Consider the following 26,718-nt stretch of genomic DNA (forward strand, 5'->3'; position numbering starts at 1 on the left):
CATTTCTGCTATTCTCCCAAAACAGCTCTTTTACCAGCTATTACCTAGAGGATCAGCTCTGAAGCATGGGCCACAGCTTGTGTTAATCATGATGTGGCTTTCAATTTCTCTTAAACTATTCAGGAAGTTACACGTTTTAGTGGTGGTGAGAATAGACTGTACAACAATCTTTCACCACCGGAGCGTCTGTGTAGTCACATGAACAGATACATCTAAAGTCTGCGAGGAGAACATGGCCAAAATATACCAAAATATACACAGATTTTATTTCTGAACTGGATGGACTATGTAATGAGGTTGTCACAGAGACATTGTTGAGACATTAAATGACCTCTAAACATTAGTGAATGAATGAGCGAGGGACCACCAGGCCCCCTCAGAGAAACCCAACCATGCATAAAAATCAGAATTACATTTTTCTGCTTCATTCCAAATTTAAGTATATTTGTCCTCAAATTTAATTTACAGTACAATGTTAATATTTCTGAGTGAAAATCAACCAAATTTAACACCACTTCAACTTTGAGTCATTTTGGGAAATGCTCATTTGCTTTTTTCGTGAGAGTTAAAAGAGAAATAAATATTCTACTGTCAAACGCTGGAGGTGTGGGCAAACACTCATGTTGTGACCTCAGCACTCCATTTTTTACCCCGTCACTTGACCCAGCAATGTTCTGCACATAAACCAATGGTGGGAAACCTTAAAGCCATCATTCAGCAACAAGCTGCTGTCCCCACAGACATTCACGTGATCCTGCAGATGTCTTCTGTCTGCCGAGGAAGAAGAAATGTTTGCTCAGGGTGGAACCAAAGTTGAACTCATTAATCACCAGCATGGCCACCATGAAATTTAAAGCTTTAGTTGAGAGTGTCTCACAGGGTGAACTGTGGTGTTCTCCTCACTTTTCTTATCTGAATGTTGGGAAGCTTCACACTAGAACATTCTGTCACATTCATTACATTAAACGGAGACCTCAACTCACAGACCAATGAGATGTAAAAACACTGACAGTTTACCAACAGTGTAAAGATGTGGTTTTGACAGGTTTGATAAGAGGCCTGACAGCTGCAGGGCTGCTGTGTGGACGGAGGCAAAACACAACAGAGGTGTCCTGCAGAATGAGTTAATGTGATCTCAAACACAAGAGGAGATATTAAAGCACTCTGGAAACATTTTAAAATAACAACAAACGACACTTTAAAAGCAAACTATCGTGTATTTAATGAAGAAGCCACTGATCACCAGAGTAAAGCAATGGATCACATTCTCTCTGATCTCTCTGATTTGAAACGTACAAGTTAACATCGATTCAAAAATAAAATAGTGTCAAGAGAAGTCTCCTTAAAAAAGCTAAAGCTTTTCAAAGCACATCTAGTGGACACACAATATTTTCCAGGTATTTATCTTGCTTTCCTTTCCAATGTCTGAGACAATCTGCGTGCAGCAAGTTTAAATTCTGTCATAAGACAGGCCATTGTGACATGATGGGCAAATACACACATATGTATTAATGTACGTATGAGTCATTCCTGACATTGATGCTTGTGGTTAACACCAGTAGCACAAAATGCAACAATATGCGCAGACAGAGAGCGATGTGTGGATTCAGCATGATGCGTGTCCTCTAAATCGTCACCTAGAAACTCTCTCCATCCGGTATTTATTAAGTGTGTTTGTATTTTTTTCTGTTTGAACTGACAGACTACAAAGCAGAAGTAAAAGGTGCTGAAAGGCAGCTGCATATGTAGGACAAGCTGTAGTGGCCGTTGCTATAGCATGTTGGCCTGCTCAGTGGACCAGTAAAGGGGCAGCGGTCCTCTGCAGCTTCAGACCGCTGAGAGGCGAGAAGGGAGGGAGGCCTTCGCAGCCCAGCAGCTGACGGGTGGAGGACTCCCAGCTCAAACCGAACTCCAGCCGGCTGTAGACACATGGGTACTGCCGGTCGGCCCAGCAAACCCAGTCCACTGCTCTCTTCACCTCGTCCCACCGCTCAGGCCTGAGAGAAAGAGGCAGCTGTTACTGCGAGAGCAAACCACTCCGGGAATAGCAGAAAATCACAATAAATTCTGAAACTTCACAGCTGAGAAAAATATCTCAAGCCAGTTTAAACAAAACGCTGATACTTGTATAGCCTGTTTCCTCATACGGATTATTTCCTCTTCTGGCAATGCCAAAGCCTTTATGCTCAATTTGAATTAATCACACCGATGGTGATTCTAACGTAACGTCATGTGAGCAAGGCTGAGTGGAAGTAAGGTAAAGCAAACATGTACTTCATTAACAGAAAACATCACGCTACTTTTTCCAAGTCCTGTTTTTAAAGATGTATTTTGGCTGCAGCAGTTGCTGTGCTTTCACAAATGCCTAAGAAGTGAATCAGGTGAATCTTGAGGTTGTTTTTGTCTGGTTTTGGACAGACCTGGGCTCAGAGGAGCCGTCCAGGCAGAAGAGGGTGCGGAGCAGTTTGCCTTCCTCCAGCTTCTCCACCCTCATCAGCTGCAGAACCAGTAGAGTCGCCAGCAGCTTCAGGATGTCAGCATGGGCTCTCATGCCTACACACACACGCACACACACGCACATGCAGGAGATCGGAGTTATCACGAGGAGAACATGCACGTCTGTGCCAAACTGGACAACCGTCCACCTAAAAGCTGTGAAGATATTTCAGCAACAAACACAAACGTGTCAAGCTGCTGCTGCCAGAGGAAAGTCAGAGGGATTCAGCCTTTGGGGGCCATGAGTATACAACATTTAAGGGAAATCCAAATCCAGTTCTGTCACTGAGAGATTCAGTCTAGACCAAGGTGGTGGACCGAGAGCCATGCTGCAGCTGTGGCTAAAATATTTCTTTGATACTCAGATCACCAACTGATGATGGCTCTAGCAGCTTCTTCCTTTGAATGACGATTTCACATTCAACATGAAACTTTTCAACTATTCAGTAAGTTGTTTTTAGAAAAAGTAGTTTGAAGAGCAGTGTTTTTACAGCTTAGACAGAGAAAGGTTTCATCATTTTCTCAACCTTTAGAGCTTCAATGTCCTCCTTCAGCTCATCTTCATGATATAAAAACAGGAACATCTTCATACACAAGACAAGAAATTTTCACCTGAAGGTTCAGTATGATCGGCTCTCTGAGGATGTAGGTGAGAGGAGGATGTTAGCCAAGCTGACATCGACGGACAACCCCTCCCACCCCCTGCATGACACAGTGGGGGCCCTCAGCAGCTCCTTTAGTAACAGACTGCTGCATCCAGTGTGTAAGAAGGAACGCTACCGCAGGTCCTTCATGACATCAGCTGTCAGATTATTCAACTCCAGCATCACTTAACATAAGACTGAGTTGATGTTGTTTGATTTATCTTATCTTATCTCCCCAACATCATAACAGCAACAATACTTAGACTGAGCTGGTCTGGTAATTTGCTCATTTAAATACTGTTGACATGAATACAGAATGTAAGAGAGTGCATATAATACTTGCCTTTGTGACATTCAGCTTGTAGGGAATAATTTCACACAATGGTACATTTACTTAAGAATATGATGTGAATGTTTCTATCTCCGCTGTATAATCCCAGACTTACAGTCCCCAAAACATGTTAGAATTGGTTCAAGATGATCTGAAATACGAAGCTATGACGCTATTTTCATTCTGATGGAAACTGGTTCTGAGAGTTCTCACCTAGGGAATGGATGCCCTTGCTTTTCAGGAACACGTTGGCAAAGAGATCTACATCAATATTTATGAGGTCTCCCAGTTCTGTGGTTAACTCCCAGTAGCCCTCCTGCAACACACAGACACATTTTTCAATTTTTCCATTTCCTATGCAAAGCAGAAAGGACTTATGTGACCTAAGCATTGATGTCCCACTTCCCCAAGGAATGCCAGTATGAGCGAGCATGGTTATAGTCAAGGACAGCTAAACATATTTTTCTAAACAAAGACAAGAATCAATGCTGCAGGTTTGGACAAAAGCATTCACAAAATGACTTAACAGAAATAATACTAAAACTGACACAAAGCTGCTGCTCACAGTGCCTGCTAAGAAATGGTTCCAGTGTTTTAACAAAGTGCAGCGTGTCTTTGTGACAGCTGGTGGTCCTAGAGAACAAAGGGTTAGAAAAAAAATCAAAGGATCTGAATGGATGAACCTTTCTCATAGCCGACAACTTGCTGGCAGGAAAAGCGAAGGCTTAATGTGGGAACACGAGTAAGCAGCATACACAGGAGCAGGGCCCGGGGACTGCTACAGCTGAGTGAAATGAAGCCATGATTTACGTTTTTAGTTTCAGTTGAGCTACTATCTAGATATATAGATATATCATCATATCTCACTGAATGCTGCATCTGGAAGATCTTTGTCCATCTGAGCTTCAGGTCTTCGGGATCTGCTGATCTGAAACAACGTGATCACAGGAGGACACTCTCAGTCTACATACATACAGAAACATAAACATACGCTTCTGCTAACTGTCACATAGATGCACATACACAAATAAGTGTAGTAAACATACAGATGATTAGCTGATTTTTCATTTTGTCAACCAAAACCTTACCACCATGGAAAATAAGTAGAGCATTCAGAGATCAGATTTTTCTAATTTGGCAGAAAACTACAAATCTGTAGGATTGTTTTGGGACTCACTGTAAGGCTTGATGAATTCCCGGTGAAGTCTCCATAAGGCACATTTTCTTTAAACGACGTTTTGCTCCTAACTTTCTCGCTGATGAAAACGTCCCGGGAGGTTCGCCTCTAACCTTAGAGCCAAGGATGTCACCAAATGACCGTTGTTGCTGTTGTTGTTGAGCTGCAACACTGTATAACTGTTGGCGGGGGGCAAAATGGAAACCTGTGTATCCAATTTTGTAACTGTATATGCTTTGATCGTTTGTGAGAGACCATCCGGATCCTGAGGCATGAGACTCGGCAGCCACCTGAGGGATGCCGAAACCATTCCTAACTCTTCCAGTCAGGAGACTGCTGCTGTAGGGCGCGGGGGCTCCATGAGAAAGGGACTGACGGCCAAAAACTCGTGCCCTGACTATCTCTGCATGGTGGTGTTCTTTCAATGATTGACGCCTGATATTAACGAGAGGCTGACCAGCACGTACAGGAGCTCCACAGGGAGGAGGAGGAGGACGAGAAAGAGGACCAATTGAGGGTCCTGGAAAACGAATGACAGACGGAGGAGGGGGAGGACTTGAGAGTGCTGGAAGATGAATGCTAGGCGGAGGAGGGGGAGGTGGAGGAACTGGAGAGGCAAGAGAGGAGAGGCATGGAGGAGGAGGTGGAGGAACTGGAGAGCCAAGAGAGGAGAGGCATGTAGGAGGAGGTGGAGGAACTGGAGAGGCAAGTGAGGAGAGGCATGGAGGAGGAAGGAGAACAGGAGGGACATAAGGAGCTTCATGAAGAACACGGGAACGCATCTTGCGCGCCAGGTGAATAGGAGGAGGAGGTGAATAATCCATCCCTTCATCAGATGAGTCTGAGCCGCTCTACAGAAGGCGAAAGAGAAAGAAAACACACACCGGAGTCACAAACCAGTTTGCTGACAAGTTGACCTGCTGAACTACAAACCTCATGCTTTTTAAACATGAATGAGTTGAATGAGCTTTCACAGCAGCTGTCAGCGTCTGCTGTTATATTAAAATCTTTGCAGCACACGCAGGAAGAACAGTTAGTCTCTGTTGGTGCATCAACATGAACACAACTACACAGCGTGCACTGTTTAATCATCAATACAGGTGTGATACCACACAAGGATATGTGTGTGATGTGTGTTAAGCTATTATTGTTTTTTTTTTCACACTTTCCATGCATCAAAAATAGCATCTTTATCTAAAAATGCATTTGCTAGCCCTCCTAGTTAGCATTTGCTAACCGTTGGTGAATAACGACGAGAGTCTGAGCTTGCTTCCGAACACAGAGCTTCTTCCAAAACATCTTCCTCATCTTCCTCAGAAAGATCTGCCCCCGGAGCCTTACAAAGATCACATCAGAGACAAATGCAGCAAATAAAAGTGGCAGTTAGTGAATCACAACAAGCAAATTTACTCTTCCCCTCCCCTGATTACACTGCGAAGAGTGTTTACTATCGCAAAGGAGATTTCATCGACTTCGTCCTCTTCATCTCCACCATGTTCTGGAGATATCCAGCTGACATTGGGGAGGAAGTCCACATCTTCCTCTGCGATCAGCTGGGGGATGTCTGTGAAGCCTACTGTTTGTTCTGAATCCTGAAACAAGGTAGACGTTTAGGTAGGTAGATGTTTTTTTGTTTGTTGGGAAATACAAAATCACATCCAGTTAAGCAAAGTGGGTGAGCAGCTATGAGAACGGAATAATACAAATGTGAAGAAAGCCGAAAACTGCACAAACCCTTTCCTCGATGGCCACAAAGCTGGTGAACTGAGACAGGATGGAGAATTCTTTGCTCAACTCCATTATGAAGCGCTGTAACTCCACCTTCTTCCCCTGGAAAAAGCAAAAAGCCATGTTAAACATGGGGCGCTCGGGCGGGGCTTGCTTTTGGTCGCGCTCAGTGGTGAACATAAAACACACCTCATGCTCAGCTTCATCAGTGTCCAGGCTTCCGTCTTCGTAATCCCTGATGAGGGCCCTCGCTGTGAGCTTGTGAAGAAACTGAACACACACAACACATCATCATCATCGCCTAACCATCCTCAAGATCAAGACAATCACAATTAACCTGCCTCAGTATCTGCAGGGCAAGTGACTTATGATGTGTGTGTGCTGTGTGACACACTACTACAGGTACAGTATGATTTTTTTTCAGTGAACAAAGAGATTCGTCCATTGGCATTAAGCGTATACAGCAGGTACTGTGGAGCCTGCTGGGTGTGAGTGAACTGTATGAGTTCTTACTGTGCCCCTGGTCTTCTGCAGCTCACTGGTTGACACCATGGTCTGCAGCTCCTGACCACTCAGGTTTCCAAGGAGGGTGGCCTGTGGTGTTATTTCAGTCATTTATCAAGGAAAATGCCAAATATTTGCTGGGTTATTGTTTCTTTAATATGAGTTTTATATCATTGTAAATTTAATATTATCATGCCTTTGACTAGTGGTCAAAGAAAACTAGCAAATTGAAGATGTCGGCTTGATTTTTCACCAGTTTCTAATGTTTTACACTAAACAATTAATCAGAAAAAACAATGAAAAAAATAATCATTCAATACAGCCCTAACTGAGATTCAGAATAATGTTCACATTCACAAAAACATAAAAATATCTCCAAGCAACAGCTCAGCTGTAATTCGGTTGTCAGTCAGTCATCTCTATAAAGTGCGAACCTGAGTGCAGTGTGGCACAAAGCCATAAACCAGGGTGTGGCAGTCATTAAACAGAGCACGGAGCTGCTTGGGGGCTTGCACAGGACAGGGGGCTGTCGGATTGAACTGCTGCCACTTCACTGACACTGAACTGCAGCCAGGAGATGCCATGCGCTTCACCTGACATGCCACCTGCAGCCAAACCACACAAAACAACGAGTGAACAGATGAATCAAGGCTTGTTCATTCTATGTGAACATGCATTTGTGTCACATTTTATGACATTTGAGATGCATTAGGATTGGAAGGGTCTTTGGGAATTTGTCGAGTCTGGGGGTGAAACTGCACATGTCCAATGTGGCATCAGACAGATGCAGTTCCTGTCAATTCACACAATACGCAACAGCAGAAACATGAAATCTGAAAATACTGCTCAGTTCTCTGTGATTAATGAAAGGTCAGTCTCACCTTCTCGGCCCAGTTGTGTTTGGTTTTGGTGTCAAAGAATTCAAAGGCTCCACCCCCTGCCTGGGCCAGCGCTCTCAGCATGTGCCGATTGGCTGTCCGGCTAAATTAACGAAAAACAAAAACAATGATAAGAATAATGATAATCAAAAATAATTACTGCAGACAAATAGTGTATATGAAAAATGTTAATGCAAATGTGTTTGTGAGAGAGTTTAAACCTGTCTGCATCCTTTCAATCACCTTTTACAGGTGTCTGTCTGACTGGTGCCTGTCACAGACTGTAGCAGTACTCGTCAACACAAACAATAAGCTAACAGGACGCTTTCGTGGTCTGGGGCTACGGGGGGATACGGGCTTAAAAACAAACTCATGAGTGTAACTTTGACTGACAGAATCAAAAGTCAGTATCCGCACACCCCCCCGTGACCTGTGACCCATCGACTCATTCAGACCTGAGGCCGCAGGTGAAGAGGCGACTGTGCTGAACGTTGTCTCTGAGCAGCCGCAAGGTGAGCTCTGCATTCTGGATGTGGCCGTCCGACAGCAGCAGCAAGTTCCTGACGCCGCGAGACGGAGGCAGCAGGCTGAGAGCTCGCAGGGGCCGCCACAGCTCAGTGCTGCCCCCTACTGGAGAAAAGCGCTGATAGGCGAGAGAGAAGCAGAGCTCTCAGGCATATGCAAAACTCAAATTATGAGCAGATCAGAGATATCGCAAATGTGTGACACAGATGATATCTGACCCTTGGTGAAAAGACAGTTGGAAGAATGGCTGCAAATGCACCACAGCTACGGCAGTTACATCAAACTAAAATCCAATGTTAACACTGATGCAGTCGACTCAGCTAATTTCATAGGAGCTATACACTGTTAATTTGTATCTGGTTTCACTTGGTAACAAACTGCTACAAATAAAAAACTTGAGGTTATTTATCTGAACTGGGGCTGACATCACTGTGGAATGCCTTGTCAACACTCCCAAGTCTGAATAAGGCTGGTTATCCTGTTCTTCCCATTTTGCTGACATTGCGTGTATGCAGTAATAGAAAACCGAGTAAATATTTTATTTTACCGAAGTTACTATTACTAAATTCAAAACTGTCCACACAGACTAGGTGTGAAATTGTTTTTAATAAAAATCTACCATTATTCTGTGTGTTGGACAATCCCAATTCCAAAAAAGTAGGGATGCTGTGTAAAACACAAATAACACAGAATGTGAGAAGGTGTTTTTTATTCTGAATTTGATGCAGCAACACATTTTAAACAAGTTGGGACAGGAGCAACAAAAGACTGGGAAAGATGTGGAACGCTCCAAAAACACCTGTTTGGATCATTTCACAGGTAAACAGGTTGATTGGTAACAGGTGATAGCATCATGATTGGGTATGAAAGGAGCATCCTGGAAAGGCTCAGTGGTTCACAAGCGAGGATGGAGCAAGCTTCACCACTTTGTGAACACATGACTGGATAATGGACGTTACTACATGGACTCAGGAACACTCTGCTAAACTGCTGTTGGTAAACACAGTTAATTTGCAAATGACTGCTCTCTGTTTTTATTTATATCTTACTCTGAGTTCCAACTTTTTTGGCATCAGGGGTGTAATAATCCCCAAATTCATCTTTCATTGACTAGTCCAGCTAAAGTCATCATTTTCACCATTGTTCCCTCTTTGTTATTATATGGTGATGAAACGTACTGACAAAATATACAGTAAGAAAGAGTTCATCTCTGTGTCACACCATCAAGTTTCTTTCATGGCTCCAAGATCAAGTTGGAAGCATTTTACACAGATCAAAAACTGACTTGATAGTACAGCATATTGACCCAAGTCTGATACATACAGTTTAAAATGTTACGTGGCTGTCATGCAGTTGCTCAACATATGCTTCATGCCTCATGTCAAAGCTCAGCAGCAATATCATTCAATATTCCTGAGAGCAATGTCTTCCAGGCCGAACTACAGTATGAAAGAACCTGCCCGTCATAACTCACCTTGATGAAGCTCTCAGCTGCCTGACAGGCTTCAACCAGTGGCTGTGTTGTCAGGAAAGCCTCTGTGTGATCTGACAGACAAAAACACAGCAACAGTCAGGAAAACGACCACTGACAACCGGAGTCATTACTTACTCACGCTAAATATTTGTTTCGATGATAATGATAACACTTTCTAGACACTTTCTATGTATATATTTATTTTTTTTCTTAAACTTTTACAGTTGTAATTTATTGCTCCGTTTGTTCTTATTTGCACCTTAATGTTCGTATTGTTCTTACTTGCACCTCCACTTGCTGTTTGCCCCCCCCCTTGCGTGTTCTGAAGCGCTTCTGGAAGAGTGAATTTCTCCACTGTGAGATCAATAAATTCTTATCTAATCTAATCTAATCGAATCTAATGTAATGACTGAACAGGTTTAAACTCTAAACAGAGTTTGGTTTATTTTATATATATATATATATATACACACACACACACACACACACACTCAACAGCCACTTTATTAGGTACACCTTACTAGTACCGTGTTGGACCCCCTTTTGCCTTCAGAACTGCCTTAATCCTTTGTGGCATAGATTCCTACTGGAAACATTCCTCAGAGAGTTTGGTCCATGTTGACATGATAGCATCATGCAGTTGCTGCAGATTTGTTGGCTGCACATCCATGATGCGAATCTCCCGTTCCATCACATCCCAAAGGTGCTATATTGGATTGATATCTGGTGACTGTGGAGGCCGTTTGAGTACAGTGAACTCATTGTCATGTTCAAGAAACCAATCTGAGATGATTCGAGCTTTATGACATGGTGCGTTATCCTGCTGGAAGTAGCCATCAGAAGATGGGTACATTGTGGTCATAAAGGGATTTACATGGTCAGCAACAATACTCAGGTAGGCTGTGGCATTGAAACGATGCTCAATTGGTGCCAAGGGGCCCAAAGTGGGCCAAGAAAATATCCCCAACACCATTACACCACCACCACCACCACCAGCCTGAACCGTTGATACAAGGCAGTATGGATCCATGCTTTCATGTTGTTGACGCCAAATTCTGACCCGATCGAGATCAATTGAGACTCATCAGACCAGGCAACGTTTTTCCAATCTTCTGTTGTCCAATTTTGGTGAGCATGTGTGAATTGTAGCCTCAGTTTCCTGTTCTTAGCTGTCAGGAGTATCACGCAGTGTGGTCTTCTGCTGCTGTAGCCCATCTGCCTCAAGGTTCGTGTTGTGCGTTCAGAGATGCTCTTCTGCATACCTCGGTTGTAACGAGTGGTTATTTGAGTTACTGCTGCCTTTCTATCAGCTGGAACCAGTCTGGCCATTCTCCTCTGACCTCTGGCATCAACAAGGCATTTTCACCCACAGAACTGCCGTTCACTAGATATTTTCTCTTTTTCGGACCATTCTCTGTAAACCCTAGAGATGTTTGTGTGTGAAAATCCCAGTAGATCAACAGTTTCTGAAATACTCAGACCAGCCCGTCTGGCACCAACAACCATGCCACGTTCACAGTCACTTAAATCACCTTTCTTCCCCATTCTGATGCTCAGTTTGAACTGCAGCAGATCGCCTAACCATGTCTACATGCCTAAATGCATTGAGTTGCTGCCATGTGATTGGCTGATTAGAAATTTGTGTTAACGAGCAGTTGGACAGGTGTACCTAATAAAGTGGCCGGTGAATGTATATATGACACTGAGATGAAGTGCTGAAACACTCTTGCATGTTGTTAGAGTGTGTGCCAGATCAAGATCAAAGAAGTGATGGTTTAACATCAGTTTTATTCCATTTTAGTGGATTCCAGATTAATTCCTTTCACTATCTATCAGCTTCAGTTTTATCTTGCTCTTCAAAACGCTGAGACAGTTTAGCTTTGTCTCACCTTGCCAACTTGTACTTCCTCTGTCTTTAAATTTTATAACTAAAAACACAAAACTGACCTGTGCCAAACAAAATGACATTGAGTCTGAGGTTGTGGTCGAGGGTTCTGAGGACCTGAAGGGCGATTCTCTGGGCCATCTGGAGAGACTCTCCCCTCATGGACTCAGACGTGTCCAGCAACACAATGACTTCATCGGATGCTGAAGAGGAGTTAACGGCGAAGTCTGGATAGAAAACCAACATGCAGGCCTGGAGGAGAGCGCGAGACGGTTAAACAAAGAGTAACACAGAGTGAGAGCCAGACAGGAGGCGGACAGACAGACCTGGCTGTCCTTGTCAGGGTGTTTCTCCACCCACATCCTGGGCTGGTGGACCTGAGACAGAGTGACCGACAGCTGGAAACCCTCTGGACCCATGACCTCTCCTGGCAACACACTCAGCACAGCCTTACAGTCTGTTCTCTGCGGAATCACACACAGAAAAGAAAAGAGAGGAAACGGACGGGACTCTTTTCTTACTGATTAAACTATCAAGCACAGTTTCAATGACTCAACTTTTTATAGTATAAAAAAAGTCAAACATAACGACAAATCTGCATCATAAGATCACATACTGTAACCCTGAAGACTTCTAATTATTTATGTAGTCTAAGCAGCAAAAAGCTTCTGATGCGATAAAACACAGAGAAGCAGATACACTCCACTGAAGCTGTAACAAGCAGCTCTTCAGTATTTTAACATGAAAAATGAATCACTGTGTGACGTCTCTACTGATTGACTTTTTCTTAAATGAGACGGTGTTAAACTGACAACCATGTTTCTGCATCATTAAAATATGACTGTAAAAACAACCAAAGTACCTTCATCTTGATTTTGTGAGTGCTGCACTTCAGGCTGCTGATCTCATTTGGCATCTCAATGGACACGTCCAGGGTGAACTCTCTGAGGGTGAGAAAGGAGACACTGTACACAGCCTGCAGCTGCACACATTTCAGTGTGCATTATGAAAGACAACACAAGGAAGGGCACACACAATGCTTCAGAAATGATTCACTGATTAACAAAATTGCGACTGATGAACTGTTTATGTAGTTCGGCTGCTTCACCACACTACATCACTGAACAGTCAGCACTAAAGATGGAGCCAGATTTTGGGAAAGAGTCAAAACACATTATATAGCTCACCTCGTGCTTGACTCCTCATCAGTCACACACACCTTCTTCACACTGACCTGTTGAGCAATGGAAAACACACAAAAACGCAGATGAGAGAGTAATTTTACTCTCAGTGCAGAGCCCTTTGCATACTAGGAGATCCAGCTGCCCTGTCTGTCCTTTGAACTCCATCCAAAATAATTAAATAAAGAAAAACAGCAACACTTGGCCTCAGTTTATAATTTCTCCTGTGATGAATGGTTCATGCAAAAGATTGCCTAATGAAAGCAAACTAAAAATTAAAACTGAAGACCAAACACTGGAGGAAAGAAATGTTTGATATGTGTTGCTATCTCATACAATTAATTGCTTTTTAACTACAAAAACACCCAAAAAATGCACCCAAAACCAGGAGGAATAATGAAATAAACCCCAATGATGCAGGTGCATGCTTACACTGCAGAACAGCAGACTTTGCCCTATGATTGTTTTCTCCTTCAGGGACTTTTTGACAGCTTTCACACTAGTGACAGCCTGCAGAATAAGAAGCAGCACTTTGAAGTGGGACTTTTTCTTTTAGTCTTTTCAGGCCTTCTTACTTGTGTTGTCTGGTTGAGCGCTGCACCCTCCTGCCACGGAGCCACACTCCCAGGCAGGGAGAAGAGAATACTCCCATCCCTGACGATCAGCTCAGACACGAAGGTAACTTTAATGAGGACAGTCGCACCGGGAGGCAGATTGCCCACACTGATGGTGAACACATCCTGCAGTGAGCACACAAAAATCACATCACAACCAGTGTCCAAACAGAGCAGCATAGCAGGAAGAGCTATTTTGGGTACAGAACACTTCTGGAACCAGCGTTTTCCCACTTTCCCACAGCGTTTCCCCACTCCACACTATACTTTATGTATCGATTTAAAGATTGGATGACATTAATGCGATGCTGTGAAAAGAGGATATAAAATATTTTGGTACACAAGTGGATCGGTCTGATGTTTCAGACAGATTGCTGTACGTAGAGCTTGACTCAGCACGATGATAAGTGTTTGGTGAGTGCAGTTGGTGGACGTACGGGAGCGTCTTGGTCCATGAGGTAGGCTCCATGGCCTTTCTCAATAGCCTGCTTGTACTCCTTGCGAGCCTTCCATTTCTCCTTCACCTGAGATAATAATATAGGTTTTTTGTAAAATAGGTTTTACAAAAAACTAAAGAAACAGGATATTAGATAATAACGAAATGCATTACCTGGATGTGAGGAAAAGAAATCTGTGATGAGAAAAGTTGAGTTTGGTTACCTGTCCCACCACATGTTTCCCATTGATGAAAGCCTCAAATCCACACACTGCTGCAGAATCAGCCAGTGGGAAGACATACTTTGCCTCAATGGGCACAGAGCTCAGGTTGGTGTATTTTTGGAAAATGATGACCTAAAAGAACACAGGGGAGAGGACAGATTTTAACGATGGTGATGAGATGAGAGACGTAAACTGTCAGTGCTTTAATGGAGGCATGAGCCAGTAAACTCAGCAGCCTGTTAAAGATTTACATTCAGTTGTCTGATGTATTTTAGGAGGGTGAAATGAAATGAAATCACCCATCAGATCACAGAAAAAAGTAAAGAAGAAAGTGAATGAGCTGATTCTTTCACCTGAGAGAGCAGATCCATGAGTTTGCACTTCATGTGGACGGCCTGCAGAGGGAGCTGCTTCCCAGAGCTGTCCAACAGTCCAGCAGTCACGTCCTCCAGAGGGTTTTTAATGCTTTCAACCCCGCTGTCCTCCGAAATGAGCTCTACATGCACATGTGCACGCGCGCACGCACGCACGCACACACACACACACACACACACAGGTACAAGCATACACACACGCACACAGACAGACACAGGCAAACACACAAAATGCTTGTTTGCTTGCACAATCAGTAATCAGTTTTAAAACGAAGTTTAACAAGTCACATGTAAATTCAAGAATATGTACAACCAAGTATTTCATGAAATGAAATGTACTACTGAAACACTTCTCACTGAGGAAATATAAGACTTTGAAAAAAACAAGGTAAAATGTGACCACAACACTCTTCCTGACTCACACTAAATTTTATACTATTGCAACTTTGTGTCTCAAAACACTGCATAATAGCTCTGGTCTATTAAGTACACTGTATTTGTATTCTTTATTTTTCATGCTTCATACTATATATAGTTGATTCTATGTGGAATCCTAAAGGTTTCTCTAACATTATTTCTCATCCTTTGAGGTTTGAGGTCATTATTGAAGAAGCTACAGTACAGTAGTCAGTGTTGGGAAAGTTGCTTCCAAAATATATTACATATTACTTGCTACTGTCAGTTGAAAGTAATAAGTTACATTACAGTATTACTGTCTCTGTTGAGTAATGCATTACTGAGTATGCTACTTTTTCGTTACTTTGACCAAAATAACTGCAGAAGTACAACTAGCACCTTAAATTAAGGATAAATTTTGGTTTGTAATAATAATGCTAGTTCTACTATGGCCTCAGCAAAACCTGTTCTCCATTATCTTACCTTATCATTGCTTTTGATGGGATTATGCTGACAAGCTACATCAGACATGTTTTTCCTACAGATACATTCTCATTTTAATCTATGCAGCTGTCTGCACCAGCTCCACGCAGGCTTACGTCTCAGCAGCGTACACAGCTACCTGAAGCGTTTATTTACGCTCCCAAATAAATGTATCAACCTAGGCAGGGCAGAGTGTGCTGCTCTCTGGACAGAGACAGCCACACACACGTTACCGTTGTACTAAATAGCCACCAACAGCCAAAGCTTGAGATTTTCAATATAAAACAGTGGTGAGAGTCTGTGTCCTCTTATCCAATCAGAAAAGCCTCTGACAAAGCCTTTAGACCCGGCATCACCAAATGGCGGACCGCGGTCCGGGTCCGGACCGAGTGAGTGGTCTGACCGGACCCACGAATCTCCGATCAATGTAATGTAATGTACAAAAATTTACATGGAGCATTTTTCTGACGGTAGTGGGCGCTGCTACTCCAGTTAATACGGTAATAGCGCCGACACTCAGTTGAGCCAATCAAATCCTTTGTTTACCCTGCACAGCCAGTGCACCCAAAAGCCGAGAGGAAGACAGAGGGGAAAATGAGGGAGGTCGACGCGGAAAACCGTAGTTTTAATGATGAATGGATGGAGAAATTTATGTTCATTCTTTCAGCAGACAGCTCAAAACCAGTGTGCCTCATAAGCGGCAACGTGAAGCGGCACTATGAAACGAGGCACGCCTCTTTTGAGTGAAGTTATCCCCTGAAGTCCGAGCTGAGAGCACGCAAAATATCCGAGCTCCGAGCCCAGTATGACAGGTCTACACGACTCATCACGCAAATATTAACAGCCCAGCAACGTGCAAATGAGTGTTCGCTAAAGGTAGCGTGTGAAAGAGTGTCTGCGTGCGGTTGCAGAGACATTGTTTGAAGGAAAACAAAAAGACGAAGTCTGTGAAAAAAAATCAGTCATCTTTAAAAAAAGAGCCATTTTATTGTTTTGAACATGTTGACCCGTTGGCCTCTTGAAAAGTATGCCTTCAGTTCTCTTTAGACATGGACTTGTTTAATTTAAAAAGAAGGTTGTTTAGTCAATGCTCTGTTTGCACTGTTCCTAAAGCAGACACTTTTTGTGACCTTTTTACTTGAAGTGTGGGCCTTTAGTCCTTTAGGCTGGGACCTCCTAATTTAAAAGAAAACAGGCTCTTTTTGCACTTAGTTTATTCTGAGGTTTCTGTTTCCTTTAATCTGAAATAGAAGCCTTAAATTTATTTGACTATGTAAGTGTACTTAAAACTGATAATACAATATTGAAAACCACAAACACAATAATACAAGTTGGTCTTCGGTTCGGACCTTTTTATGTGGAGGAACTTTAAGTATTGGACCTCAGTGAATTTTAATTGACTACCCCTGATTTAGACCATCATCTCTGCTTTTTTCTTTTTCCAAACGTTCCTGTGGTCTGACTCAAAAAAAAAGCCTCCACACTAATGCTGAGTGGAGTAAAGAGTTGTAAATTGTACTTTGACGGGATTTTGTTTTAGTTTATTGAAGTGGTGTAAAAATGACTTCGAGAGCAGAAGTCAGAGGTGTTTTCAATCATGTTATCCATTAACTGAATATAAAAAATGGCAATCTGTGTAACAATATTCGATTTTCATGTTATGAAACTGCTAACCCTTCGGAGAAGCATTCTTTAAATATTTTGCAGGTGTCCAGTGCTCACCTTGGTCAGAAGAGGGCAGACCCGGCTCAGCCGAGGTGTTGACAGCAGGACTGAACTCCTTTAGTTGGTCCCCCTTGATGCTGAACTGAACCACATACTTCAGTTTCACCTGATCAGGACTGTACACTACATACTCATCATCCTGGAGAACAAGTATAAGTAAATACATTAGTGTGCACAGGGCCACAGATGTAGAGAGGCGTGCAGGTTGAGCACCATTCAGTCAAACACAATCGTTTAGTTTCACAGCATACCTCCATGTTAAAGTGCCACTAGCTGTATTTACCACTTGCTGTGCTCAGAGGATACTTACTTACATACAAGCCACTTTTCACAAACAGTCATTTAGATACAATAACACTGTTTTTTTTGCTGAACTGCAACACAGTCTTTAAGCTAAGTGCAATCAGGCTTGTACTGTTTTTTTTACACTCACATGCAAAGACTCGTACCTGAAACTCAGAGGGAGTTTTAGGGGTGTGGCGGACGCCGTGCACACTGTGGTGTCCCTCAGGAGCCTGGCTCAGTGTGGGGTCTCTCTTGAGGACATCCCTGCACTGTCCCAGCGCCACGTCACACACCAGCAGCAGCCGGGAGCCGTCTGTCACACTGGGCCTGGAGTATTTCAAACTGGTGCTGTGGACAACATGGAGAGTGAAGGACAAGCTTACTAAAGGGACTGCGTTGTTGCCATCTAGGTTCTCACATGATAAAGTGACTGCAGGCTGCAGCAACATCTTTCTTAAAATTCATTTGTTTTTCATGTTTTAAGTCAGGCATGTCAAACTCATTCCATAAAGGGTCGTGTGGCTGCAGGTTTTTGTCCCAACCAAGGAGGAGCACACCAGACCAACCAATCAACATCAAGGGATCACTTAGTTATCAGCTGAAGACTGAGATCAGCTGATTAATTGATTCCAGCCAAGTGTGCTCCTCCTTGGTTGGAACGAAAACCTGCAGCCACACGGCCCTTTATGGAATGAGTTTGACATGCCTGTTTTAAGGTAATAATGTCACTTGTAATTCAACTTAAGGACAAGTTAACTCACATGTCTCGTGTTAGAGGCAGACTGACACATTATCAATTTCACATTTTCTACCAACCTAACAGCGTCGCTAAAGTAGATTCCACTGCCCAGATGACCAAAGTCTGTTCTCTCTATCCCATGATGCTTCACTCCAACACGGGGCAGCAGTAGGCCACTAAAGAGAGAGTGAAAACACAGTTAGAAAATAAAAGTCAATAAGAGATTTCTTAGTTGTTTAGTTGAAAATGCAGACCTGCACTATACTGTACCTATAAAGGGTTGTGTGCATTGCTAGAACATCTCGTTATATTAATGCCATCACATCACTATGTAACACATGCATTAATAGAAAGAAGACACAGAATGACTATGTAAAATATTGATTGACTGATTTAAGTTGTGTATATGTGAAGAAGTGAGTTACTACATCCAGCATCTTCAGCGTCTAATAGCATAAGAGGGTTACTGCTTGAATATTTGAGCTTTTTTATCCATAAATCCTGCTGGGTGATGTCGGGAAAACTGCATTTACTCACAAATTAATATCCAACAACCCGGTCAGCCTAGAAAAAGGCTTTAAATGAATGAAACCAAAAGAACATAGAACTTTCCTCTGGAGGTGCATTTCCTAACCACACACAGTGTGGCTTACCGAGACAGGATTCCCACATAGTTGCTGGAGTTGGACGAATGGAGGAGGGGCTTAATGTTCCCGAGATCGCTCTTAAAGTTCTGAAGCTCCACCACTCTGTTGACACGCAGGACCCGCTGGACCTGCACCTCGCTGCAAAGCACGGGAACATGCAGTAAGGTTCAATATACACACAGAACACTATGTCACCGTGTTGCAGAGTTCTTTCTTTCTATAATACAGATTCCAAGCTGAATGCACTTTAATGCTGATTTACTATTTTCATTCTGTCTATCGTCTGTATCATTTCTGATAACATAAAACTGCAGTGATGATTGTGAGTGGGCTCTGGTATTGTTAATGGCCTTAAAGGTACAGTGTGTAAGCTTGGACACCTGTTGAAGGTTGGCCAAACAAATAGGGGGCAGCATATCACCAAAGCAGCCGCTAAATGCTGCTCAGTATACTCACTGCTGTAGCTCTTTTTGGCTGTAGCTATTAGCTGCTGTTAGCTAGTTAGTTCAGTTAGCCGTGCAGCTAGTGGCCCTTTTAGACCCGACTGAGAGCTCGGAGCACCGGGGGAGTGTTGGTGCTTACACTGGGCAACAGAACTGGGCTCAGTAGCCTCCCAGTGAAAAGGCTGAGTCGGGACTGAATACAACCTCCAAGACAGAGAACAGTGGCTTTGACCAGGACTCTGATCCAGGGACAGTGTGTTATGGGGTTTAGAATCACGTCAACCAGAAACAGAAGTACAGGCATTTCAGAGGCGGTACACTACCTGTCCTGCAGCAGTGAGGTCACAGCCTGAAACTCGGAGCTGCCGGGAGGAACGGAGTCGATGCTGCACCTCAGAGCGCGGTACTTCCCCACACAGGAAGGCACGGGGCTTCTCAGCGTCATCTCGCTCACGCTCAGAACGTCTCTTATTAACTTGACAACAAGAAATGATGGTGTTCATGTTAGCCTGGATATGCACAGGGGACGGCGGTGACTCGGGTTTATGGATGTGAGGCAATGGCATGTGTTTCAATGTATGTGGGGGCTTGTGAGTTTTTGCACTGATCCTTCAATATTTTGTGGTCAGTAGAAGTGTCTTGCCATGCTACACACTACAATTGTTTAAACCAAAGTAAGGTCATATTATTTGCAATAACAGTGGTTTTAATTACCATATAATAGATGCAATCAACACAAATTGAAACATCTAAAATGCAGATGTGTACATTCTCAGTTGAATAAAACCTTGAATGTGTTGAAAAACTGAATGGATACAAGCATGTAATCCCTCAGCTGAAAAGAAAACATGACAATCAGCACAAACAATGTCAGATTTTACTCTTAACTAAACTGCCAACCCTTAGTGTGTGAGTATTTATCAGTGTCTATCAGATCCAATTCTGCATACAGTATATACTATACTAATTTTCTTAGTACAATATTGGAATGACCCAGCCAATTCAATGTCACAAATAGACATAAAAATGTTTTTTCAAGGATGTTATTTCATTATTTGAGCACACCAAAGACTCCAAACCTGCTTAGATTTAGTGTGTGCGCATGAACTGAGGGCACAGCTCGCATGCTTGGTTCCTTATGTCTGTACATGTGTATCCGTCTTAGTGTGTGTGCTTGTATCCATTTGTTTGTGCATGTGTGCATGTCGTGTGTTACCTGACAGAGGTCCAGTTTCTGAGAGATGAACCTGGCATCGGGAACTATGTTGATGTCTCCGTGCGGCAGAAGAATGCAAACTTCTGACAGGAGAGAAAACACCTCAACATGTTTTGCCTCCCTCAGTTTCCTCTGAGCCTGAAGCAACAAGCCCTCGGCCCTGCTAACCTACACACACACACACACACACACACACACACACACACAGCATGGGGAGAAAGAGTTATTCTAATAGGCTGATTCTGTTCTGGAAGGTGACATTTTACAGAACAATCCACACAGGAAACCTTACATCATTGATGCTGAGCTTGTTGACTGGAACACGCAGGATGTCGTTAAGGCAGCCAAGGGCCTCGGTCCACAGCAGCTCCACAAACACGCCCACTTCCTGCGACAAGCGTCCTGTGTTCAGCTTCTCCTCCAGCAGCAGCTGCCAGTCAAACACGTCCCATGTAAAACACCTGATCAGCTCATTAGATTCAGCTACACAAATGTCCTGCAGCAGTGACTCCTACAGCTTCAGATATCACAATAACCCAACTGCTGAAATCCTACTAAGGTGCTATTGATGTGAATCAGAAATACCTTTGTCATGTCAGAACATAAAATGTGTGCAAAAACTATTAGAAAAAGTAGTGTCTTTAATGAGTTTTATTGCAAGACCCACCTCCCTCACACATTTGTATTCTAAGGTAAAAGAAACACTGACATTCTGGTATATTATGAAGCCGGAGATCTAGTATGTGATGCTTATTAGCTTAGCATCATGTACCACAATGTCAATATGTCATTGTTATGTAAACCTAAAGACGATGATGTGATGTGTTACTATAACTTGTGTTGTTGCATTTATTACAACGGTCTCATTATCATATAATGCATAAATTATCACGAGTCGTGTTGAGGAGGATATTTAGTGAATTAATTGACTGGACATGAATGATTGTAAAGACAAACTAAAAAACATCTTGAACAAAAAAGATTGGTCAGAAATTTCACTCTAAGAAGATCAATCACATGCTGCTCATGTCTGTTCAAATGTGAAGAAAATGCAGGTACTTGAACAGATAATGTGATGATCAAATGATGAAATTATACTAGAAAACTACAAGACCCACAATGCCTTGCAGTCATTGCCTGCAGCTGCATTTTTCTTCCTTTGGATAAGACTGTCAGGAAAATGTGTGAACTGTTTCAGTAATGTGCAGTGAGTATGTGGGACCTGCTGGAGGGGGGCAGAGCCCAGATCCTGGGCCTGCGGCGGGATGCTGCTCCTCAGCTGCAGACCAGCAGCCTGCAGGGTCTCTCTCAGGGTCTTGTACACCTCCAGAGCTTCCTCTGAGGTGGACAGGAACACCAGGATATCCCTCACAGCCGCCCTCTGTTAGCACAAACACAGATCTGTTTAACTGAATATGTCAACAGTAAATTATTCCAACAAACACAGATAAACAGCACAAACAACATGGAAAAACAGGCAAGAATTAAAAACTATGAAAGATATAAACAGTGCAGAGAACTATCTGCAGTGGTGTCGAGCCCACACAGATTATTATGTTGCCAAATTGCTAAAAAGCAAATAAGGCAATCGGTGAGCTGACATGCAGTACAACAGTAATAAAGAAAAGACTTCATACCTTGGTTCCTATATCGTCCTTCCAGTACTTGACCACACGGTACTGCCAACCCGTGTCCCCTCTGAAACTCTGCAGCTCCAGCACACACCAAGCATTGCTCTTTATCTTCAGAGAAATGTATATCATTAACAATAGTAGTTGCAGTACTACTACAATAGCAGTAGCAGTAAACTGCAGCTTTACCTTTTGCAAGATTGAATACTTGGCCACTTGAAAACTATCGGGATACGTTGGGAGGTCAAAATCAGTTTCAGCATAAATTCTGTGAAATTTAACAAGGAAAAAGCGAACATCAGTGGAATTTTATGTTTTCCTTCATCTTTTCCAGCAGAAATGTTTATGAACTGATTGTTGACTTGAGGTTTCAACTCGTCTGCTGTGCACCATGTGAAAAAGGTGTGTGAGCAGTGTGTGGGGTGACCGTCTCTGAATGGAGAACGCTGAGATGTGGAGGAAGAAAATGATGGGATTTTGTCAGAAAATTATTGTTACGGTGGGCTGCAGCCCCAGGTGACACAGCATGCCCTGCCTGTGAGCAGGGAACGAACAAAGAGAGAGAAAATCTGGATTTTATAGTACGTGAAATAGATGTGATCAGGAATGGGCTGATGATGATGCTAAATGAATGTTTTTTAAAAGACTGAACTTTAACCACCTGTACAATTAAAAAGATTTTATTTTCTGTCTTCTTCCTCACTAATCGGCCAGTGTAAATATAACACACTGCAGTGCATGTCCAGTTCACACCTGAACTGTCCCAGGATGTTTCCGCTCCTCTCGGGAGTCTCTGCACTCTGAGTCAGGCTGACAGAGTCCACGGGCTTGGCTGGGCCTCTGGGCAGCTCAGCGTCTGCTTTGCTCTGTGGTGCTTTGGACACTACAATGTACAAGAAGGAACACAAACACACAAACACACAGACACACATGAATGACACATGCATTGGAACTGTTAGGCATTTAAACCCGAGTACACACAGTATGTCAGCAAGGTGACATATGGATTTCTACAAATACTCTTCACAAAGGGCTCATTGCACAACACTGCTGCAGGTGTGAATGAGCTCTAAATAAGTAACAAAGTACAGTAATGCAAACAACTTGGAGAGCAAACGCACCCTTTATCAGAGCTGAGGACTGTGTAGTTAGACCTGCTGACTGAATCTGAACTGTCATGTTATCAGAATGTCCATATACTCATGTGGAAACAGATAGGTGAGGACAAAACCACTGTCTCCAAGACCTGTCCCTGTGCTGAGTGCAAATAAAGGCACTGACCATGATGAGTCACGAGTCATTGTACTGGAAGTGGGTGAGTCCAAAGTGAATGACATTTTTACCCTCACACATCTGACCGCACAGTGTGCAAACCCACGCTCCATCATTACACTTTAAAGTTTGATACATTAACACAACTAATGTGCATTTTCAAAACTGAGGCTCACCACCATCAACCCTCTGTTTGCTGCTGCAGTAACAACACATAATTGTCCTGCACGGATCAATAAAGCTAGAGCTTACTTCAAAGGGAGGCTCTCCAGCTCTGCGGCTGATTTGTTGTTATGCTGATTCTTCCACTGCATAGAATTGACAAGGGATATCTCGAAAAAGCTCTGCAGATATTCAGGCCTGGCTCCAGCAGGTCAAATGCAGGGGTTAATCAAATTCAGATTTTCGTAGGCTTGGCCCTCCTACAGTTTTGTTTTGGAGCCTCTGGGATGCAGCTTCTGTCAATTACTCCCCAAAGCTCTGGACCACACTACCTCCAGTTGTCAGTGAAGCCAGCTGGCTGAATATTTTTAAAAGAAAGCTAAACACTTAACTTTTCATTTTAGCCTTTAACTAGCTTTGACTTTACTGAAAAAGGCCTGAAACGTTGTGTTCTGCCTCACTATTATTACACTGCCTTACACTTCTGTTAACATGTGTTAACTTGCATTCTGAGGACTCTATTTTTAACTGATTTTATTACTATTATTCAGTGGTTTTATTTTCCATCTTTTGTTATGCACTGCCTTCATTTTCATCCTCATTCTGTCTCATTAACTGGGTTTTATTCTCCATGTTACTTACCATTAATTTTCCATTGCTGTTTTTATGTCCATTCTATGTCTTTTCTATGTGAAGCACTGGGTGTTTTTGACTTCTTTGTAAATGGTAAATGGTAAATGGACTGTATTTATATCGCTCTTTTGTAGTCTACCGACCACTCAGAGCGCTTCTCAACAGGAGCCTGCACTCACCCATTCACTCGTGGTAGCTCATTAGGAGCATTAACACACTCAAACACCTATGTAAAGCATCGGGAGGAATCTGGGGTTCAGTATCTTGCCCAAGGACACTTCAACATGTAGCCTGCCGAGGCCAGGGATCGAACCACCAACCTTCGGTTAAGGTGGGTTTAATTTTCTATGTTCTGTTATATTGTCTTATGTTATCCATTCTCTTTATGAAAGACTGTGGTGTTTTATTTTGTTTCTTTTTTTAAACCCTTACAGCACCACAGAGGGGTGTTTTTTTCCACGGCAGCTTCAGGGTTGTCAGACACAGACGATATCCACAGCGAGGTTAAACCCGCGGGAAGACGTTCTGCCGGAGGCTGAAATAGGTTTATTTTGGTTAATCGGGACTGGTGCTGAATCTGTGTCCGTCGGGAAATTGGGAGACTCTTTTATGCTTGTTTGCTTCAGAGGCGCCCACTGGTAGAGTGTGCACACAAGGCACTCGAGTTCTCGCCTAGAAAGTCTCAAGCTGCTGACTGTTGATATATTAAAGGAATAAGAGAGTCTGGAGACCTTTGATGTTTCTATTTTCATCCTTAGTTTTATCTTGTTTTCATTATTCTCATCAACTGAGTCTTATTCTCCGTCTTACTTTGATGGATTTTCTACCTCTTGTTTCATGTGAAGCACTTGGCTCATGTGATTTCTCTGCTGTAAAGCACTTTGAGCTACATTTCTTGTATGAAAGGTGCAATACAAATAAAGTTTATCATTATTATTAGAATTAGGATTATTGGGGCAGCATTAGCAGAAGTGTGATGTCCCTCTGTTGTTCTTTGGATTTTGGTAAATTTACTTTGAGTGTGGCAGTGCTGTTTTTGCTGGCTAAATAGCCGTCTAGCAATCTATTGATATGACTCGAAGTGAATTTTATTTTTAGATACTGCGACACCTGAGCCTGAACTTCCTGGAAGACATTTTTTCAGGCACCAATAATTGTTTGTTTTAACTGATGCTCTGCATTTGTAATGGGCCATACGAGAATCCCATGTACCACTAGAAACTGTGATGACCGTGGCAATGTTTATTATTCACTATGTGTGGAAGGGAAGAGGCAATTCACACAGAATTCATTTCCAGCCTAAACGGATTCCCAGTATCAAATGCATCATGCATACTGACAGTATATGTAGTATATGTACATGATGCAGACTTGATGTAGTTATTTCTGTTGTAAACACATCATGAGTCATGTTCACAGAAAATGGAAAAGAGGTGAGAACACCACAACAATGCGCAGTGTTTTTTTTTTCTAATTATTTCCTGAACTGATAATACCTTGATGTGACGGTGGCCTCTGTAAGAAGCGAGGAGGAGGAAGAAGAGGCGGAAAAGCGGAGAGAGAGGAAGTGTCCAGCTTGTATTCATCCACGGACAGAAGGACTCCTCTCTCCAGACAGCGCCACACATAATCCACTCCCACGACGGGCGTGTGGTATTTCTGGATGCTGCGCAGCCTGCTGGTGCTCAGGTTGGACACATCACTGACTACTACCAGAGAGCACTGTGGGAAATGTAGGCAGAAATCAGACAGCAAGTCACGATTCTTGTCACTGCATATGAATATATCTCAGTGAATAATCTAGAAAGTAGCAGCGTTAGTGTCCACCAGGATGTACAGTACAATCATGCAAGCTGCATCTCCATGAATCACACTGGACACATACACCACCTACGGCGGACACAGTATCACACCCTCTGACCTGCTTGTTGACCACAAAGCAAATGCTGCCTCCATTCTCTGTTACTGCTGACTTCAGCTTCTTCTTCTCCTTGATGAGCAAGTTTTTCAGCTCCAGGAGCACAGAGCAGTCCTCAAACACAGCCATGCCTGGAAGGAGAGGACACGCCCACAGAATTTCCGATCATGAGCAGGGCTAAAGGGAGTGGTGGGGCAGGGGCAGGGGCTTTTCATGCACTTTAAACGGCAGGATTTTTACGTCTCGCGAGGTCTACAGCACACTGTCACTGTATGAAGAATGGCACACACCTAGTCACACGACTACAACACGACAAGTGGACTGTTGGAAGACGAATGCGGAAGCAAATTCCCCCAAAACACAAGAGCTGCAATAAAAGTGCAAAGCAGGCCGCACTGTGACAGAATATGAGTAAACTTTTATTCACATATATAAGTTATGACGTTACAATCAAACCGGCTGAACCGGAAACAACATTAGCTAATTTACATGACTGTCCAGCCAAATATGAAACAGATAAAGAAACTCGTCATCAAACGTGACGTCCGCTTGAAGAAATAAATTGAGGTTTACTTCACTGCTCACACCCAGGCGACGCTTCTGCGGTTGCTGTCAAAGGCACAGGTCGACGTTAGCTCATTAAACTGCGAGCTGAAGTGTTAAACTACACAGATCTTCCGCATCTGTCAGGGTAGCA

General features: G+C 43.0%; 1 protein-coding gene across 4 annotated transcripts; it reads right to left on the minus strand.

The window, feature by feature from the left end:
• Positions 1–1,203: 1,203 nt before the first annotated feature.
• parp4 (poly (ADP-ribose) polymerase family, member 4) lies at positions 1,204–26,718 on the minus strand. Of its 4 annotated transcripts, none has more exons than XM_041950637.1 (36): positions 26,607–26,718; positions 26,025–26,152; positions 25,600–25,825; positions 22,790–22,919; positions 22,226–22,304; positions 22,043–22,147; positions 21,628–21,786; positions 20,698–20,835; positions 20,406–20,573; positions 19,513–19,664; positions 18,753–18,884; positions 18,177–18,275; positions 17,525–17,708; positions 17,073–17,214; positions 14,451–14,593; positions 14,098–14,229; positions 13,875–13,961; positions 13,399–13,563; positions 12,830–12,876; positions 12,505–12,586; positions 11,969–12,106; positions 11,705–11,894; positions 9,758–9,828; positions 8,214–8,401; positions 7,762–7,861; positions 7,315–7,485; positions 6,890–6,970; positions 6,566–6,646; positions 6,383–6,478; positions 6,097–6,240; positions 5,886–5,984; positions 4,649–5,499; positions 4,339–4,399; positions 3,685–3,787; positions 2,421–2,553; positions 1,204–1,997 (listed from the first exon to the last, which is right to left on the minus strand). In XM_041950637.1, the coding sequence occupies exons 2-36, from the start codon at positions 26,148–26,150 to the stop codon at positions 1,790–1,792; spliced, it is 5,211 nt and encodes a 1,736-aa protein (XP_041806571.1). In that variant the 5' UTR covers positions 26,151–26,152; positions 26,607–26,718; the 3' UTR covers positions 1,204–1,789. The 4 variants fall into 4 exon arrangements, 3 of the variants coding, with proteins under 3 accessions (XP_041806571.1, XP_041806572.1, XP_041806573.1); XM_041950638.1 differs by having other exon boundaries at positions 26,595–26,713; XM_041950639.1 differs by having other exon boundaries at positions 26,600–26,618.

Source organism: Chelmon rostratus, chromosome 13 (genome assembly GCF_017976325.1).
Source record: "Chelmon rostratus isolate fCheRos1 chromosome 13, fCheRos1.pri, whole genome shotgun sequence".
In the NCBI taxonomy this organism is placed as follows: Eukaryota; Metazoa; Chordata; class Actinopteri; order Chaetodontiformes; family Chaetodontidae; genus Chelmon; species Chelmon rostratus.